General features: G+C 39.7%; 1 protein-coding gene across 1 annotated transcript in view; it reads right to left on the bottom strand.

The window, feature by feature from the left end:
- Positions 1-21,926, bottom strand: part of LOC126480094 (choline transporter-like 1) — a 186,459-nt gene that overhangs the window by 140,566 nt on the left and 23,967 nt on the right. The window contains exon 2 of the mRNA XM_050103838.1: positions 19,753-19,887. Within this exon, the coding sequence (XP_049959795.1) occupies positions 19,753-19,872 (120 nt within the window). The 5' untranslated portion in view covers positions 19,873-19,887. The remainder of the gene's footprint in view (positions 1-19,752; positions 19,888-21,926) is intronic.

The raw sequence follows: 21,926 nt of genomic DNA, 5'->3' as shown, positions 1-21,926 counted from the left end.
GTAGGATGAGAGAGAATAGTGAAGTAGTAAGTGAAAGATTATTCACAGTTATTGAAAGAAAAGAAATGTATACTGTTAAAATATGAAATTGTTATTATGTGTGATATTATTTACATAATGATTATGTATAAAATATCACGTGTCCGATCTGAGGGGGGGAATATGTAGTGATTCAAGAATTTCAGTGTAAATTCTAGAACCACTCGGCCTTCTACCGTCTCGACACAAGATATTTTAGATGCGACTATGAGATGATAGAATCCTACCTACTGCATGTCACATGTTTCCGTGTGCAAGTTTGAAATTCAGTCACACGAAGAATGTAGACGCAGCGGTCGAACGACACTGACCAGCACCTGTCGGACGATCCATGGAAGTTTTAGTGAAAGTGCGTACAAGAGGACTATGGAGTATTTATGTAGCTCTGTGATAATAGTGTCAGTGGCTGCAAGTGGAATGGTTATTCTGGATTGCTTGGATTGACAAGGAAAGGTCCCAGTGGTGACATTGACTTTTTGAAACCAAATATACGATTATATAGGTTAAGATCCCGCATATTACACACCGCAGCCATTCACTTTTGTGGGTCCTCGTTAGTGGGGGGGGGGGGGGGGGGGGGGGGGGGGGGGGGGGGGGGGGGGGGGGGGGGGGGGGGGGGGGGGGGGTAACAGATTCGTTTGCAGGAGGTCCAAATCTCGTCATGTGCAGTATTTTTTATTTTATTTTTAAATCTTCCTGGGATCCATAAGTCTTCAGCTCCTGGTTTGGTTTAGGTACATTGATGACATCTTTACCATATGGACTGTTAAAATACCCGGAATCTCAGAATAGCTTCTCTGAATTAAATTTCACATGGTCATGTTCTATAAAGCTTACTAACAAACAACAGTACTTACATCTGACAGTTACCATCCATTCCATGTCAAATGTTCCCTCCCATACATCCTTGGCATTTGAGGCATTGTGCAGATGCAGACTCCTTACAGCAAGACACCACCATTCCCCCCCCCCCCCCCCCCCCAACAGCCTTCATCCAACATAATTACCCCACCAGCCTAGTTCAAAAGCAGATTTCCCAGACAATCACATCCAATCCTGGTACAGCTGATCCCTCCAAAAAATAACTTCGGAGCATGTCACAGGTCACTCAGTATTATCCTGGTCTGGAATGTATTTATCAACTACTTCGACAAGGTCATGACTTCCTAAGATTATGTCCTGAAACGAGATCGATTCTGTCTGACATTTTGCCCACCACACCCAGAATAACTTTTTGTCACTCTCCCGATCTCTGCAATATTCTTGTCAGACCCTATGCTCCTTCTGCACCAATCTCCCTACCCTATGGCTCCTACCCCCTGTGACCATCCCCCACTGCAAGACTTGCCCTGTGTACCCTCTTATCACCACCTATACCAGTCCTGTAACTGGCAAAACATATATTATCAAAGGGAGAACCACCTGTGAAATGACGTGTCATATATCAACTGTTATGTAAACACTGTTCGGCCTTTTATATCGGCATGACTACCACCAAATTATCAGTAGGGATGAATGGGCATAGGCATAGGGTGCACATTGGCAACAGACAAAATCGTGTTGCAGAGCATGCTCTACAGTGTGACAATCATGTCCTTGGTGACTGTTTCGCCACACATGCCATCTGGATTCTTCTCCTAAACACCAGTTTCTCAGAACTCCACAGGTGGGAAGAAGTGTTACATGTTCTTGGTTCTCGTTGCCCACCTGGCCTTAATTTACATTAATTTCTTCCATGTCAGCATTTCTTCACAAGTAACTACTCCTTTCTTCACTCCACTTTAGTCTTCTACATCTTTCATTTTCTTACCTGTCTATTTTTCGCTCCCCCCCCCCCTCCCCCACTCACTCTCCTCTGTTTACAGTGCACTTAGCTTTTCACTCTTATTAACTCGTGCATGATCTTTGAGCAGTAATTCTGTCTTGCATATTACCCTGTCTTCCAGGTTTTCAAATTGGTCTTTCCTTCTCATGCCGCCCAGTAAGTCTCCCCCGACTCACAGTTCTGGGTGACTTTCCCAAAATCTACCCTAGACCTCTCTAGTCCTTTTCCTTCACTCCTCTTCCTTCCCCTTCAACCCTTCTGCCTGAAGAAAGAGCCACTGTCTCCGAAAGCTTTGCCTAATTATAATCTTTTATGTGTGTGTTCTGCTGCCACTTGGTGAGTAGACTTTTTATCTATCCAATTACATTATTTTGTCAAAATGGATTGTTTTTGTTGTTACATTATAATATCCAATTATTTAAAAATTCTAATCTATCAGTCAAAAGACAAAAAAACCAAATAAATTATTTATATTGACTGTGCGATGGTGCGAAACATGTATTTTTGTTACCAGATGTACAATCTGTTTTGCACGGTAATCATCATACAAACATTTAAAATGTAACCAAAATATCGACTGCACTATGGGCAAAATAACACAGATGAAGAAGGGTTTATAAGTAACACGAAATTCAAGCAAAATGAGAAATAGATATAATGAATGCAATAATGTGGAGAAAAAAACAGGACAATAGAAACAAAAAAAATTAAATCAAAATTTATACATAAAATTAATTAAAAAAATATAATTAATTAAAAACACTTGAACAAAGATTTCATGATGGGAAAAAACATGAGAGCAGATGAAGAAGTTCATATTATGATTAAAATTATGTGACAAAGGAATGGAAATTAAAAAATTACATTTAAATCATTAATTGAATAAAAATGATGATCAAAGTCATTTTGATAAAGATTTAAAAATAAAAGAAAAGGTGACTGCAGCTGATGAGGTTTGAACCCACAACCTGCTACATGTGAATGTATTATGCTATCCACTATAGTACAGAAGCAGATCATGTAATGCAATTTTTTTAACACTATTGAGTGTCACACAAAATTCCAATTATTTTTTTTTTTTCATCAATTACTTGCAAACGAAGGCCCACTGAGGTGAATGGCTGGAGTGTGTGATACCTGGGATCTTAACCTACATAACGATATACATGGTTTCAAAAAGTCGATCCCACCACTGGAGACCTCTTCTTGTGGGTGTTGGATAGATAACCCAAAGGCTGATATGCATCCAGAACCAAAGTATTTTCTGCTGAGGGTCCTGTTACTATAAAGACAGAAAGGGCATTACTTTCTTTTACATTAATTCCAGAACTACCTGGTCTAGCATCAGAATTTAATGATGAACGTAAGCCCACAGCTTAACTACTACTGATTTTAATGGGAGACACTAACCAAAGATATGTATGCTGATTAATAATCAAGACTGAGATCTCGGTATCAAAAATGAATAATGTCACTGATAGTGTAAAGGCAGAAGTTGATAATCTTGACTCTGTAATTTCTGGCAACAATGGCATGCTTGACTGCTAACAGCATGGCTTGCTCTAATGAACATCTATGTGGCACTGGTGAAAACACTGTTGGCAGACATAATTATAATGTGGGAAACTACAGCTAGCATACAGAGAAAAACTATCGTGATAACTAGGCAGTCTGCAGAAGTTTCACCGAGACAGGGTAGAAAATGTGTTATGGAGCTGAGTTTGATTCGTTCCTGGTCTAGTGAGAGTCACTCCACTGACACCGGGACTACATAACATTTTTGGAATCACACCATCAGGTGGACTGAGTCCATCACATTTGCTAATCAAAATGACAGTTCTAGTATTTCACCATCTATGCAAATGGTGGCCCCAGAAAGAAGGATCTGGCTGCCAAAATAATTGGTCACACACTTCACTATCCAGTGCTAATCTAACTACCACTTAACATACCAATGGTTCTGCATATGATAGTCCACAATGATCAATAGTGCACAAGTATTTAATGTTGCCTTACAATGTTGAAAAACACTAAATGAGTGGGAATCACATGATTTTTGTAGCAACATGTTCACTTTAAAGTGAGTGCACATTGGTGACGGGCAGCACTGATGGGTCAGATAAAGGGACCAACTTTTGCACAAGGTAACATAGCTGTGGTTTGCAGATAACAGAAAAAATCATTGTCACTCCAGGCACTAAACGTCACTTGTCTGAAATGGAACTGAAGTTATCAATGCTTTTGGTTCTCTTCCTAGCCCTCATGAGATCCACTGAATGGCTGGAAAGCTGGGATAGCAGGAAGTGATTGTAAAAGTGTCACATCTGTCAGCTTCTGTATGAGTTTGTACAGCTGAATGAGCTGCTGTTTCCAAAGCTCGACAGAATGCTGGTTCATCTTGGTTGAAACACTCAGAGAAATGAACTGACAAGTACTGGTCCGTAAATCTGTGTCACCATTGTTTTTAGTCTGCTTCTTCAATACAGACTTTATTAAGTATACCTTATTTACAAATAACAATATTATATCCATCCTGGATTTTCTATTATTTACAACTAAGTCACAGAAAGTAATAGTTCCTGCCTCCTCTAGAAATAAACAAATCAAAGGGTGTCTAGAGGTAGAAAAGTTGTGGCTGACATAACACACTGAAGGTTACTTGAATAACTAATGCGTCAATGCTGGAGAACGCTTTTTGTAGTGTCAACTGAGAAACATTCAGATACAAAACACAGTCTTGGTGCACCTATAAGCCATCAGTTTGTTCACTGAAAAAACAACTGTCGGTTGAACAGTAAGCAAAGACAGTCCACATACGTACACAGCTAAATCTGTGCACTAGCAAAACATAATCAGTAGGTGAAATAATCCAAATCACAGTCCAGCAGAAAACCACATGTAGGGGCATCATCAATCATCAATAGATGCACAAGAGAGCTTGCTGTAAACATGAGATAAGTGACAAGTGAGATTGTTGTGGTGCACAGCAGCTCTTAAATCTGCTGCAGTTACTTTGCCACAGAACCTGGCACCAGGAGATTTATCCTTCCACTTTGCAATATGTACGTGTAAGTATATCAAGTGATCCATCGGTACGTCTAACAGGATTACAAGGCATACCTCCTGTGTCCGTTGATATATAATGTTCTTTCTCTATTCATAAATGTTTACAGAATGATTGCAGATGCCGTATCACTCGTAAAACCATTAAAATGTTTAATGTTGTTTGTTTCAACAGTTTCCTGAATGAATAACTGAAGCAGGTCACTTTCGCTATATTTTTCAGTGCTCGAGTGAATTCTTTTGCAAGGTTAGCAATTTAATGACTTTTATATGAATTCCATAATAAATTTTCACATTTGGAATCACTATATTTTTTTGGACTCTTTCTAGATCTAGTAATAACATCATAAATGATGATTTTACACAAAACTAAAAAATTCAACAAACTAAATCTATTTCACAAAAGTCTGTGGGTTATTTGTACTGCTCCAATTGCTCCTGTTGGCAAGATAGAAGCAACGATGTCGTACGAATACCAGACATTTTTGTGCTAACTTATAACATCTGCAAATGCATTTAACTGTGCAAATCTTTTATTACTTTCTTCCACTCTGTTTCATGTATATTAACCCATGGGCCTACAACAATGAATGAGACTCAGCGTAAGGAAGTTGGACATAAATAGTAAGCATGAGTTTGCCTCATGGTACTTCTTGTGGACCACACATAAACACGAAAAGCCTGGCTCATAATATGTCTTGCAGGGACATACGAAAACACCACAAGTGAGATTCGCAGTTCAACACTTCTTGATAATCTCTTACTTCAGTTACATGTCCTCCTTTATTGCATTCCCACATCTCACCTGTAATCCCCTAATGGAATTAAACAACCCATGTACCTATCATGTCATTAAAAATAACATACAATACTGATGACAGTGATAAGTGTTTTGTTACTGCAGACAGTGATTCAGTAGCTTCTACCAATAACAATGCTATGGATAGTGGTATTGTGTTTCCTGTATGAAAATGTCCAAGGATATTAAACATTTAAGATTACACCGATGAGGAAGACAGTGTCAATCATTGAAGCAGTGGATTTAGAAAGAAGAAAATAACAAGCCAATAATATGGAAGTATATGCAGACACCTGGCATAAGCGCACCAATTTTAGAGTGGTTAAGTGGAAGTACAAGAAGGTTAGACATTTTACATGGCGTCCAGCAATGTGTTTTGGGATAATATTGTCACAGAAACAAATCGGAATGCAGAACAAAAAAATCTTCAATGAAAATACAAGACAGAAAATTGATGAAACATGGATTACTGTCAAATGTAATGAAATTAAAATATACTTTGGAATCGCATAATAATGGCTCAAGTAAAGAAGGAAAAAATGAAACATACTGCTCCAAAAAAAATCATAGAAACACTAAATATTAATTTACAAATTGTTACTGATACATTATCCACTTGCAAATAATAACTCATTTATGATCATGGATGAATCAGTCATATTCATTTCTCAGATATCTCAACAGTATTTATTATTTCACAATTCTTTAAGTTGCACCAAAACATAAATGACATACAACACACACGTTTTGCAAAGGTTCAAGCACGTAGCTAAAGAGTTCAATGGCTCAACATGTGACCAACCTTCTTGTTTGCTATGACCCAAGCAACTGGGAGATAGTAGGTAGGCCAACAGGTTATTTTCTAGCCTCCTCTGAGCAGGCATAAAACTCAATTTATAACAACTCGCACTGATGGTAATGTAGAGACCGATGGTACTAAACAGACATTTTCCCAGATGAATGACAGCAGAGATCATGAGATGAACTAATAATCAGCATAAGTCCAGAATGTAGCCAAGTCATCTAAAGCACATAAAACCACCCAGGGAGAAAAATCCAACCACAAACCTAAATCACGCAAGGTCAAAACCCTACTATTCAGTGGCCTACAAGTAAGGTTTCAGTGACTAGTGAGAGAGTTGCCACAATCGCCGGTCTATGGTATACTGGTACACACTAATCAGGGTGGCACCACCCCAAATGCTTCCCACAGTGGCTGCACCCCCATATGGTCAGAGCTGCGGTTGATGTCTGGAGCCCAAGGATCTTTGACTTGTTCTCCCTATTGATACTCAGGCTAGGCAGGGAATCTGAATCAACCTGTACACCCAATCCCTTCCCCCTTTAATCGGCACATGGGGTTGAAAGTGGTCCAGTCCTCTGCTAATCACGCTGAGGGGAGTGGGTGCTGGAAGTGATAGAGATGTGACCAATAAGTTGTTCCCCATGGCCAACACAGCAATGCTCAAACTCCCCCGACTGTGATGGTAGGGGTCTGCCAATGGTGGGGGTGGGAGGTGGAAGTGGCTTAGGAAAGGGGTTTGACCTCTGGTGACTCTCTATGCTGATCATTGTCTACTTCCTGACAATGCCTAATAAAAGGGCAGAGGCCATAATAATAAGATGCATGCTCATGGACAGGCCAGTCCCTGAGGTGGTTGCAGACAGCATGCCCATCTGGTGGTGGTAGGAAATGCGGGGAGGGGGGAGGAGGGAAAGTATGTCATGGTGTGGATGAAGCTGATTCTGGCACTGGACCAGCTGCTCCTGGCCGGCCTGAACCTCAGACATCTGCCTCCCCCAATTGCCAATGACAACGCCTTCGGTTCACCTAGGGTACCAGCGAAAGTACAAGCACAATAGGGATGTCCACGGGGTAATACAGTTGTGCGCAAGGAAGGTAACCCCGTGAAATCAGGCTTAGCAGTTCAGACAGGGTGCAGTGTCTGGGCCCTTATAAACGTTCCAGCCAGGATATGTCCATTCATGGGGATAAACAGTAGTGAGCCAGGAATCCGGTGAGTGCTATCCGGAGTCAGCTGTCATCAGTAGTTTGCGAATCTGCATCTTGGAGGTGCTGACCACCCACTTAGCTTCAAAATTGTATGTGGCATAGAAAGGAGTGGTGGTCAGGGGCTCAATGCCATTGTGTCAACAAAAATCCTGAAACGTCAATGCCTTGAACTGAGGCTGGTTGTTGGATGGAACCTAGGGCAGATGAGGGACCTCTATCAGAAATATGATAGGCAGGATATAGACAGTAGTTGCCATAGTAATTAGAGCCATCCATGCAACATATGGAAAGTTAGAGGGGGTCATCAACATGATCAGAAACGGACCAGCAATATCAACATGTACCCTTTGCCAGGGTTGGTCAGGGTTCAGTCAAGCACTGAACTACTGGACAGGGGTTGACTGGTTGTGGGCGCAGGCATGAAAATTCAAGACAGTATTTTCAATGTTGGTGTCAACCACAGATCAATACACATGACATCACACTATTGTCTTCATTCTGGATATTCCTCAATGTGAAGTGTGCATGACCTGCAGTATGTGGGGGCAATGCATGGTGTAATGGAACTTATTAAAGGCTTTACTTTACCGAAGTATGTGATACACTCCAAATTCAACCAGTTTAATGAGTATTTATGATTATAGAAAAGTTATTGTGTATGTTACCATTGATTGCATAACATGTCTCCATAAACAGTCAATCCATTAAATTATACTGAATAACTGACCCACACAAAACTTAATATCACTTGATCACTGATACAGCAAATGTCATCATGTAAAAACACTAAGTTCATCTTAAATAATTAATACGAAGTACGAAAAATAGTGGCCAACTTCGATATTATGGATCTCCTTACATAAAAATCACCCAGTGAAACCTATTTGTTCACTAGGAGCGTTTTCACTCAGTATTCACGTAATCAATCCTATTTTAGACGAAAACCAATGTAATTCTTAATAATTCATGTTATTTACTTATTTATGCAAATTAGAGAAGTCAATTGACAAACTTCTAAAAAACGGCCTTTTTGTAACAAAGAATTATTCTGTCAAGTCAACAAATCTGTCTGTCATTTTAATAACATGTTAAATTATGTCACTTGCTGTAAATTAATAGCTTTTCTGCACAAATTATGATAACAGATGTACATGTGACTTATAAACTATATCTCTTTTTAGTAGTTCTTTGACAAGGTTATAAATACAAGCAGCAAGAAGGGTTGAGGGCGCAGTCAGAATGTTACTTTGGTAAATCAGATTTAGAGCCAGCATCAGCATCGAGACACAGCAGCGATCCAGCAAGCAGCAGCGATTACCACAATGCATTTTAATGGCGCCAACCTAACAAGTGCTGATAAGCTCCGTAAATGGGAGTGAAATAGTGCGATTATAGCAATTAGCAATATCTAAGACTAGGCGACCATTTATAAAAGTGGGGGCTTGTGCGGGATCTGTAAGTGCATCGATGATAATAGTGCAGCGATAAATTTCGTAAGTGCTTAGCACTCCAAAAAAGTTTATTTGTGCAGTGTGGCAACAGTGAAAATATGTCAAAGTGAAAAAAAAAGTGTGTATGTGCGACTACGAAAAACTATCATCACACTGCTCAGAAGATTAACGTCTGGATTATGTCAATGGAATTCATCAATCAAGACTTCAGCTTTGATATAACCGAATAAAAGTGAAGAAAGCCAACAAGAACACTGACCACGACATCATAGCATAGCTACAAAAAGCAAGGTATTTTGTTGTTGTTGTCATTTAAAAAATTAATAGTTAACATGTCTCTACCTGAGAGTGATGAGATTGTAGGAAATGTAAAAATTGAACCAGGGGATGGTGAACAATTAAACTTAACAGAGTGGCTAACAGAGTTTGCAACTCAAATAAGCTTGCAACTTAAACAATCGAGTGAACAAATAAGTTTGAAACTTAAAGAAAACACAGATAGACTGGATAAGTTAAGTTTGAATTTTGATCTATTAAGTACTCATCTCAATGAGAAGTATGAGGAAATTAAAACTACCCTCAGTAAGGACACTAGAGAACAGTTGATACACTTCAGAAAAGAATTTCAAGTTAAAGTTGAAAGTTTAAATGAAAACATACAAGCTAACACAGACAGCATTGCTGTCATCTACAACAGAGTAGATACTGAAGTTGGAAGATTAGATCAGAGAATAGACAAAACGTCAGAAAACCTTAAACAAGAATACAACCTGTATACCACTAATGTAGATACAAAATTAGAAAATATACACACTAAATATACACAATTGGAGGACGCATTGATGTCCAAACAAACGATTTACAATCAAAATACAATGTATGGGCACATTCAAGTGAAATGCTTTCCTGGTGAAAATCTTCACCCTATTGACTTTATTCACCAATGTAAGGATATGTTTGTTGTAGGAATGTCAGATAACATAAAAATTAAGTTAGTAAAAAGGTTTCTAGAAGGGGAAGCCGTATCCTGGGCAAATGAGAATAATGATTCTTGGAATACTTTTGAAGAGTTTGAAGCTAAATTTATTTGTAAATTTTGGTCACAATCCATACAAGCCAGATTAAAGTCAGAATTTCTAAATGGACCAGTGTATAGAGGGAAAGTAGGTGGAATGCAAAAATTTTGCAGAGATCAATTGAAAAAACTTGCTCACTTGAATAACTCTTTTGATATTATGACACAAATTGATGTTTTAAAAAGAAGGTTACCAGAGAGACTGCAGTGGGAATTGGTCCATGGACCAGACGATTCAATGGAAGAGTTCCTGAAATTTGTAGATAAATTAGATAGGGCCTTGGAAAGAGAAAATAACCAAAGTTTTGGCTCTGGCAACAACCAGTATGGGGGGTGGAACAGGAATGTAAATAGAGATTATTATGGGAGGAGAGACTTTGAAAATTCTAGAAATAATGCTCCAAATAGGGGAGATAGGAGATATGAAAATGATTTCAGAAACAATACACAGGAGGGAGGATGGAGGAGAGATAACAGGAATGATAGAATAGGTATTGGGGAAGAGAACAAGATAGAAGGGGGTTTGTTGAAACTAGTGAACAAAACGACAACTACAAATGGACAGACCGAGGTATCCAGCCGGGAAACGGTGGACAGTCCCACTAGATGTCCGTAGTTTTGGGGCTAGACCATATTATGACAGGACAACACATAACCTAAACTGGAAAAGGAGAGGATACAATGTAAAGAGTAAGTACCATGAAAATACTGATGTTGAAACTTCCTGGCAGATTAAAACTGTGTGCCCGACCGAGACTCGAACTCGGGACCTTTGCCTTTCGCGGGCAAGTGCTCTACCAACTGAGCTACCGAAGCACGGCTCACACCCGGTACTCACAGCAGAAGTAAAGCTGTGAGTACCGGGCGTGAGTCGTGCTTCGGTAGCTCAGTTGGTAGAGCACTTGCCCGCGAAAGGCAAAGGTCCCGAGTTCGAGTCTCGGTCGGGCACACAGTTTTAATCTGCCAGGAAGTTTCATATCAGCGCACACTCCGCTGCAGAGTGAAAATCTCATTCTGGAAATACTGATGTTGTTAGAATGAATAAATTAGAATTTAATAAAAGGTTTTGGGATACTATGAGTAAAAGTGATACAGTTAATAAAAACAGTGTTCAAGCACAGGTAGTTAGTGAAAGTGCAGAAGTTGAAGGTATTGCAGAGTTCCATAGTTGGGCTGAAAAAGATACTGGTGTTAATAACAAGTCAGACACACCAAAAATAGAATCTATTTTGGGGGGTTTACTTGATAAGAAGGGGGATGACGAAGTGTTTAATGGAGCCAAAGACTCAATTGCTGAGATTCAGATACATAAGGGGGAAACTGAAGATGGGGTTGTTGTGGAAAAGGAGGAAGAAGTAATAGAGGGACATTTAAATAATGGTCCTAAGTCAAGTGATGTTATTGATGAGAGTGTAGAGGAAGAAATAAAATAATTTGTAGAATTGAAAAGTGATTATGAGGTAAAGGTAAGTGATGTGACAAATATGGGTAATAATGGGGTTAATTTAAGTGAAATGTAGGCTAGGGAATGTGTATCTGATGGCATGCTATTGCCTATTGGGAACTATGAAACACTAATCTATGAGAATGGTAATAATAATAATAATATTAAAGAAAATATAAAGGGATGGAATGTAAATGTGTGTTTTCAAGAAAAAGGGGAAAAAGTTTTTAGAAGTTTTGTGGAACAACTATGGGAACTGTATAAACAAAGATGCCTTTTGGAAAGAATTAGCAAAGGTAAGTGCAACCTTGTATCCTATATGGTGGATAAGAATCCGTAGTGGACTTCATAAAAAATGGGGTGAAAACAGTAGTTTGTTAAGTGACAACACAGTGTTAAGAGGAACAGATGAAAACAAAGGTTTATATTTAAATGTCAATGCTTTGCAAACAGAGAGGGATGTGTCTAAGTGTAGGAAAGAGACATTAGACTTAGGAACTAAAGAAATTGAAAATGATCTATTGTTTGAAAATACTGAAATAGACAAAGATGTTGAGCTAGGTTGTCCATATGTTAAATTAATCATTGACAAGTGGGAAGGTAGAGTGTTAGTAGACACAGGAAGTCCTGTTTCTGCCATCACTTCTAGACTTAGAGATAAGCTCAGAAATTCTCAACATTTTCCTGAGATGCCAGTTGTTGGATTAAAAGATCAAACCAGGGGACCTTGTACTCATCAAGACACAAGAGAAATCAAAATTATTGTCAGCCGAACTTAAAAAGTTTTTTGATATTTACATTGGTCCATTTGAAATAAAAGAAAGCCAACATCCTAATGCGTATAGACTTATCTTTCCCAGATCAAGAAGGTTATTTGGATTAAGAAACATCACTGAATTGAAACCATATAAACATGATTAAGCACATTTCCCTGTTTGAATACAGTTAGTTACCCATTTTCCGTAAAGCATGTTATCAGCAAAGATTTTTACTGGGTGTGTCAAATAGCAACTACCACTAATCCTACAAACCCTGGAAAAGTTCCAGATCTCTGAGACAACGTTTTTATATTTTTATTGTCACTATTGAATATTAAATTTTGAGACATCTTCTTTACTTCCAATGGGCAAGTTTAACCATGCACCCAAAGAGGTGACAAACATTTATTACTTTCTGTTTATATTGTTGAATATGGGACATACTTGCACCAAATATAAAAGACAATGTAAAAAATTGTTGTGCAAGACCCATCATTTTGTTACTATTCTTTTCTTAGGCATAAGATTTGTGTACAATTTTCTACAGCTAATCAGATGTTCACCAAGTTTGATGTTTGTGTTATGTTGTGACCAATTTAAGTGTGCAATTTTGGTATTCATATGTTCTTGTACTATCTTGACTGTGTGTCTCAATGGGAGACAATATTTAAAAAACTTTTCTTTTTTTCCAAATGCATATTATATTCATACATGTGACTTCACTAGTGTTTGTGTTTATATATCATTTCCATACTTATAATTATGTTCTTTGTTTTCAATTCCTTTATGAGGCTCAAAAAGAGCAGACAGTTGCAATATTTTCCTATGGACATCTGACCTGTCCGTCTGTGTAATATATTTATGTTCCTTCTATTATCTTGATTATTCTGTGACTCAATGAGAGCTGACTTTGAAATAATTTACATATATTTTTTATATATCTTAAAATCGCATGTGATATATTTGTATCTGTGTTTGATCATTTTCCATGTGGCTCACTGGGAGCAAAGATTATACAATTTTTTTTTTTTTTTTTTTTTTTACTTTCATATATTACTAAATATTTTTATTATGCTGTCATCTGAGAGTCATAACACAAAGTACAATTGAAACAACACAACTAAAATATTGGCAGGAAGAAGTCATTTTGAAACGGTGTAACGGTCATTGTATACATACACATAATGCCTAGTAAAACAAAAAATTTAGTAAAGTAGAACTTTTCCAAATTTTAGCCATTTGACACATTTGTCCTAGTCGGCTAATATCATTAACATTCTGTAAATAATATTACCCGAGGGGAGTATTGTAACGGAACCTATTAAAGGCTTTACTTTACTGAAGTATGCGATACCCTCCAAATCCAACCAGTTTAACGAGTATTTATGATTATAGAAAAGTTATTGTGTATGTTACCAATGATTGCATAACTTGTCTCCATAAACAGTCAATCCATTAAATTATACTGAATAACTGACCCACACAAAACTTAATATCACTTGATCACTGATACAGCAAATGTCATCATGTAAAAACACTAAGTTCATCTTAAATAATTAATACGAAGTACGAAAAATAGTGGCCAACTTCGATATTATGGATCTCCTTACATAAAAATCACCCAGTGAAACCTATTTGTTCACTAGGAGCGTTTTCACTCAGTATTCACGTAATCAATCCTATTTTAGACGAAAACCAATGTAATTCTTAATAATTCATGTTATTTACTTATTTATGCAAATTAGAGAAGTCAATTGACAAACTTCTAAAAAACGGCCTTTTTGTAACAAAGAATTATTCTGTCAAGTCAACAAATCTGTCTGTCATTTTAATAACATGTTAAATTATGTCACTTGCTGTAAATTAATAGCTTTTCTGCACAAATTATGATAACAGATGTACATGTGACTTATAAACTATATCTCTTTTTAGTAGTTCTTTGACAAGGTTATAAATACAAGCAGCAAGAAGGGTTGAGGGCGCAGTCGGAATGTTGCTTTGGTAAAGTGTGTGTGTGTGTTATTGTATGAGGTGGATAAACAATGCAAAGAACATGTAAAGGAAGTACTACTTTGTGTTGTGTCATGGTCTTTGGTGGACAGTGGAATTAAGATGGCCACCAGACTAATAAATATTTGAAGTTTACATATTTGTTGGTTTCGCTCGTTCTTTATCATCAAAAGCACATAAAAAACACTGGACCTCATGTTTTTAACCCTAGACAACCAGATTTAGAGCCAGCGTCAGCATCGAGACACAGCAGCGATGCAGCAAGCAGCAGCGATTACCACAATGCATTTTAATGGCGCCAACCTAACATCAAGTGCTAACAAGTTCCGTAAATGGGAGTGAAATAGAGCGATTATAGCAATTAGCAATATCTATGACTAGGCGACCATTTACAATGGGAAGTGGTCAGTAAATCAGGTGACAATGTTGACTGGAAGTCATCAGCTGATCACGGATCACAACAGTGACTAAGACAACTAACAATGTTGACACCTAAGGAATTGTGATACAAAACTTGTGCTGACGCAGTTACTTTGTAAGCCTTGCCAATTTTTAACACATCACTCAAGGTGGGGTCAGATGCCTCTACAGCTTTCACACTATTTGGATCCAGAGCGAGAAGAACAATAACATCACAGTTAAGCAGTCTGCATATGGCGTGCCACACTGTTTACAGGAGAAGTCACACTTGTGCACCAAGTCCTGTAAATCAGCCATCCATGCTGCATGAGATTGCTTACCTTGCTGAAAACATTGGTTAAACTTGAGCCTAGTTGCAACAGTGTGAGTCTAGTGACCACAATAATCAGTCAGCAAACCACAAACATCAGAAAGTGAGCCTGATTTTTGCACCACTTTTTACAGATTACTACTTGAAGACAATTTGAGCACACATTGATGGCCGGGATCAGTTATTTGACTTACCTTGCAGTGAAGAAAAAGATGACCTAAAAAAAACTCTCCACTCTCATTTGCCTTTCGAAACAAGCGAAAAGCAGAGGGAGAGGCAAGCCAACTGCAGCCATAGGATGTCGTTGGTTTTGCAGAAGCAGTAACAGCTGTGTCTGCTATTGCTGGTGGAGTTCCTGTTGTTGTTACTCTTGGTGCTGCTCCTGTTCCTGCTGTTGCTGATACAGCAACTTGAGAAATTCGGGATTCGAGGCACATGGGAATAGTTGTACGGGGAGAAAGTTCTCATTGCCAATTTTCTATCCTACTCTGTGTAGGCAGAAACACAGTTAATGATAATTCGCACTGATAGTAATATAGTGACTGGCGGAATGTAACAGGCAGTTCCCAAGACAAATGACAGCAGAGATCATGAGGTGAGGTAATAACCAACACATGTCCAAAGTGTAGGTAAGTCATCAAAAGCATATAAAACCATCCAGAGAGAAAAATCAAATCACAAATCTATACCAGGCAAAGTTGAAATTCTACCACTCAGTGGCGTGTAACTAAGGTTTCAATGACTAGTGAGAGACTGGCTGCAATTGACGGGCTGTGGTATATTAGTAAACACTAATCATGGGACGGTTCCATTTCACATGCTTCCTGTAGCACCTGCACCATATGTGGCCATGAGCTGCAGATGTCGCAGTGAGTCTGGATCACGCTTGGATACTAAAGGTTAAATGATACTTTTTCCCATTTTATTCTACCCTAAAATGAACCCATAATTCCCTTCCTATTCACACTTCTTGTTCCTCTTCTTCTGTAGCTCTTCCCTCCCTGCCTGATCTATTGGCTCCAGTTCCTCCAGTAAAGATTACTACTTTGTGTTGCCAAATACAGACTCTACTCTGTGGTAACAGGAGAGCATCAGTGCAAACCATAACAATGTATTGGTTTTGCAGAATAAATCCATAATCCAAAAGCAAACTGACTTCCAGATTTGCTCTGTGTGATTTATTCATCCCTTCCAACATGCATCTGAAGTAATGTAAAGTAACTGGAGGTGGGGATAATCACACCGCTCCTTATTCTCAGTCCAAAGCCACATATATCCTGTACTTTTTTTTCCAGAACAGTCTTTTGTATAAATAACTATTTACAACCGATCTGTACCTCACCTTCCATTTGGTACGAGTAAATAACTGACAGTTTTATGAACATTTTCCTGCTCATGTTTCCATAAACTCTGATGGCTAGTCATAAATAAAAATATTTTCATTTGCAATTCAGTAAACTGTTTCTTTCATTCAAGGAACATAATGAGAAACAGATGGTGACATAGCCTCAGATGAATACTGGCTCAGTTTTCTTATAACCAGGTAGTATTCTTCTTCTTCAGCAGCAGAAGCTCCTTACAAAGAGGAGGCATGCCATTCTCATATCAGGCAGTTGAAGGCTACCCTCACGGCTGAAGTTGTTTGGAATGCATTAAAGTTCAACTCCCCTTCTCAGCACTTTAGGGATGAAACGTGACAGTTCACAAAATTTCGAAATCCATGTGTTAGTGTTGGTGAGGATAATGGGCAGATCTCCAGCAAAACTGGATAAAAAGAGAGAGACAGAGAGAGAAAAAACAGTGTGTTAAAGGGCTATGTCTCATGTGCAGTTTGGTGAGCAACACTTTGTTGCACTGGTGTGGTTGACATGAAGTCTACCTTGCCTATATTGTCTGCCATTTCCCCCCATTCGGTTTTCCATTGATACATGATTATTTTGTCAGATAATGAGATGATGACATGCAGGGGGAGTGGCACTTCTATGTACAAGACCATCCTGACATGCTTCTTTGTCTGCACTGGAAGCTATGTTGTTTGCCTGTACCCCGGTGTGTCCAGATACCCAGCAAAAGACCAACCTCGTGCCTTAGTGTTGAAGCCGCTGTAAGGTGTCATGGGTGAGCTGAATCAGTTTGTCTCTTGGATGCATTTGGTGGACCATTTGTAGAGCATTTAATGACTCAGGACAGATGAAACACCTTGTACTGAGATGCCTTTGAACTAACTCTAATCCCATCATAATGCCATATTACTCCACAACGTAATATGCAAATTGTTCTGGAAGCAGCTGGCCTCACCGAGTCTCAAACCCATGGCTGCAGCCAGTGGTGCTGCTAAATGAATGAATGAATCTGCTTCAAAATTACATCTATTTATATGGCTCCAAGGCTCCTATACTGAATTATTTTGCAGCCTTCAGTCACGTAGCTCACTATCAGGCTCTTCTTCTGATGTGGCAACATCATCCTGCTTGTTCCAGCTATTACCACTGCAAAATGCTGGTTTCTGCTTATCATGGCTAGCCAGTCTCACAATCGTTTTTGTGTGTATGTTATTCTGACCCATATGTTGTCACACTGCACTTACTGGTCCACAGTAAGAGCCATAAAGTAAACAAATTTTGATTCAAGGAGAGCCCTGCATGACTAAGCGAGCCTTATAGGACTTTGGGGGGGGGGCTGAAGATTATTTACATCAACAGCCATTCACTCCATCAGCAAGTAGCACATCTTGAGATAGTGGGATATTTTATATAGGTGTGTACCTTACTTGCAGCCCAGACAGTGCAGCCATGGACATCATTCTCCCAAATAAACAATGTTTCATCATTGTGCCTAATGATATCCCCTGAAGCATGTCAAGTTTTTACGGTAGCAGAGGTCTGGTGGCACTGGCCAGCCCCCAGCCTGGGAAAATCAGGGTTACCTGGCTGTACCCAGCAAATATTGGGATCTCTCTGGGGAAAAACACAGCCCTCCCTTCTCCAAGTTGTGAACACTCTTTGTCAGGCCCCTCTGCTGAGTCCTGTCTGACTTGGGAACCCTGCCATTATCTATACTACTGCCAAAATAGCCATCAGCATCACTGAGATAAAAAAATCCTCCCACCAAGCACTGAAGGTGCCTATGATCAGGCGGTGCCCCTCAGGATGACAATTCATGACAATTCCAGGGTGACAATCTTGCTGCATTCTTTCAAAAGTCCACTTTAGATTCTTTTTAATTTTGGTTTCCAAATCAAAATCCTGTAGCTTTTGTCTTATTTCTGTGGTTTTTTTTTTTTTTTTTTTTTTTTTTTTTCCCACCAGTGTGCAGCCTGTGACTGCCCTGAGAAATTTCATCTCAGCTGACATAATTTCCTTCTGTCTTTCTTCAATAGTATCCACATCTCACTTCCGTATAATACTATCAGAACTGCCATTGATTTATAAAGCTTCAGTTTTTTTTCAGAGTTTTGCATAGTTTTGTTTCTGCCTTGTCATTTAATGTTGTGGATATTTCACATCCAAGATAGTTGAAGGTGGATATGTGCTCCAACATTTTACCATTTATCTCAGTTTTGGATCTTATTGTGTTTCCCCCCCAAAATGCCATTACTTTTGATTTATGTAAAGATACGGAGGCATGCTGAAAAGTAAAGCCTCTGAATTTTTATATGAAAACTCAAAGTTTTTTAAATAAAACAAACTTTATTAACATTCCACATCTTTATAATTCATTTTCACATATTTATTTCTCAACATAGTCCCCAATGAGAGGCCAGTTTGTTGCAACTCCCACTGTAAAATGTTTGATTTTTTTGAAAGAGCCACAACCTCACCTCTGCTTGCACCGCTTCATCACTATCAATGTGAAGTCCTCGAAAGTGTTCTTTAAGTTTTGGAAACAGATGAAAATTGGACAAAAAGTAGGGACTGTATGGAGAAAGATTGATGACAAACAATTGATGACAATCAGCCCACGACGTCTAATTGCTGCTGATGTCACAGTGCTCATGCATGGTCTGACATTGTCGTGCTGAAGGAGAGGGTGCTCCATGTGTACAAAGTGTTCAAATTCATGCTTTGAGTTCTCTGAGGGTTTTCTCGTGCACTGACACAGTTATGTTACATGCTGCCATGTTGCACACTACAATTCAGAGCCCTGTAGTGGAAGAGGATTGCAACCTCTGTCAGCAAAGTGGGAAAGTCAATGGGGTAATACACATGACATGTAATACCTCAACGGGTATTGAGAACAGAATAGAAAATTCAGGGGCATTGCTTTTCAGCACACACTCATATTGTCAGTCCATAGCCCAATTCTTCTGCTATATTTCTTAAGAAGTATAGCCCCCTTTGTAAATTATCTTATGTCTGTTAAACAACAACATAGGCAGCATAAAAATACTGCTCAAACCGCATTTCGGTGGGAGCTTTGGAGTATTTTTTTATGTCAACTGAATTTCTTTTACCATGACACAGGCAAAGTGGAACAAAAAACACAAAAAATCAGATGATCCTGCTAGAAACAGCATGTTACATTATACAATAAACTTCACTTACCAGAATAAACCAAAAGGCAACGTACACAGCGAGCCATAGCACATCTGTACAGCCTTCTTTTCTTGTTGGTACTGTAGTCCTAGTGTTGACTTCATCATCACTACCACCACAGCAGGTCATGTTCCTTTAGCTGGCCTGTGCAAACAGAAACACTGGAGTATTATAAGGGGATAAATGTGAAACAACAGGTAATGACAGACATAAGGACATTCAGATTTAGAGTTAATGACTCGGCTCTTGCTGGATCACAAAAGACAGCTGAAATGTACAAACATACACTGAGGTGACTAAAGTCATAGGAAACCTCCTGATAACATGTCGTACTTCCTTTTGCCCGGCGTAGTGCAGCAACTGGACGTAGTATGAACTCAACAAGTCATTGAAAGTCCCCTGCAGAAATAATGAGCCATGTTGCCTTTATAGTGATCCATAATTGTAAAAGTGTTGCCAGTGCATGATTTTTTGCATGAACTGACCTCTCAATCATGTCCCATACATGTTCGATGGGATTCACGTCTGGCGATCTGCATGGCCAAATCATTTGCTTAAACTGTGCAGATTGTTCTTAAACCAATATTGAACAGTTGTGGACTGGTGACAATCCCATTGTTGTTTTGGGTTGGTTGGTTGGTTGTTTGAGGGTAAAGGGACCAAACAGCTAGGTCATCAGTCCCTTGTTTCAAATAGACTCCATTCTGCTAACGGGACATCTCAGAAAAGTCAGAACAATAAAACGGAAAAAGGGAAAAACGTAAAACGGCAGTCACGTTGTCATTAGTAAAAACAAATGAGGGAAGTCGGCAAGAGAACGAACCCAACACCATGCTGAAGCAGCATAGGCAAGACCACCTGTGACTTAAAAGGTACAACTGCTATAATGCAGAAAGTACATATGGGAATAGAAAGACTAACCAAGCCTTAAAAAGAAGGGGTAAAAACAGAGTAAAAGGGGAAAAAAAGAGGATTCCGGTCAGGGAGGTGAATCGGCAATCTCTGAACACTGCCTACAGTGGGAGACACCCAAACACTCACCGCCCTGCCCCAACACCAGAGAGAGATTAAAAACTTTAAAACTGATAATAAAAACCACTCTCCCGGAGGAAACCGAGAACCAGAGAGACCATCCGGGAATCATCAGCCAACATCAAAGGTAAAGTGTGGGGGAGTCTGTACTTAGCACGCAGAGCCAAAAGAAGGGGGCATTCAACCAAAATGTGGGCCACTGACTGGAAGGCTCCACAACCACATAGCGGGGGTGGCTCATCACGCAAAAGAAAACCATGGGTCAGCCTGGTATGGCCAATGCGGAGACGACACAGTGTGGTCGAGTCCTTGCGGGAGAGGCGAAAGGAAGAACGCCATGGGCCTGGTGTCACCTTAATTGCACGAAGTTTATTAGACAGTGGAGTAGCCTCCCAAGAATTGGCCCATGACTGTGCGAAGTGGGATTTGATGTGAAGCCGTAAATCCGCTGCAGGAGGGGTTACAGAAAATGGGGGGTAAGAAACTGCTCCCCCAGCCAAACGATCAGCGAGCTCATTACCCGGGATACCCACATGGCCCGGGACCCATAGGAAGTCAATGGAACAAGCGGCACGGTGAAGATCAGCGAGATGGTCATGGATGGCAGAGACCAAGGGATGGCGCGAAAAACACCGGTCAATAGCAAGAAGGCCACTCATCGAGTCCGTACATAACAAAACGCGGTTGTGTTGGGATTGTTTAATAAAGGTAAGGGCCCGGGAAATTGCCATCAATTCCGCAGTAAACACCCCACATGTAGGTGGCAGCAGATGATTTTCCGTTCCAACAAAGGACGTGAAGGCATACCCAACATGATCAGCAGATTTAGAGCCATCAGTGTAAAAAACAACAGCATCCCGAAGCTCCCATAAAATTTGGCGGAAAAAGGTACGGAACACCACCGGGGGGAGGGAATCTTTCAGACCGCGGCGGATATCCATCCGAATTCGAGGCCGAGGAACTAACCAAGGAGGGGTGGAGGGGAGGAGGGGAGGGAGCGAGGAAGACAGGACAAAGAAGGAAGCTGAAAATCATGGTAAAGAGACACAAGGCGCAGCCCAACCGGTAAACCCGCCCGAGGGCGGGAGTCGGGTGGGCGACGTCCATGGTCTGGGAACAGGATAGAATAGGAAGGATGAGTGGGAGAAGAA

Source organism: Schistocerca serialis, chromosome 1 (genome assembly GCF_023864345.2).
Source record: "Schistocerca serialis cubense isolate TAMUIC-IGC-003099 chromosome 1, iqSchSeri2.2, whole genome shotgun sequence".
Classification (NCBI taxonomy): Eukaryota; Metazoa; Arthropoda; class Insecta; order Orthoptera; family Acrididae; genus Schistocerca; species Schistocerca serialis.
The sequence above is the reverse complement of the archived record's forward strand: the minus strand, read 5'-3'. Positions and strand labels throughout refer to the sequence as shown.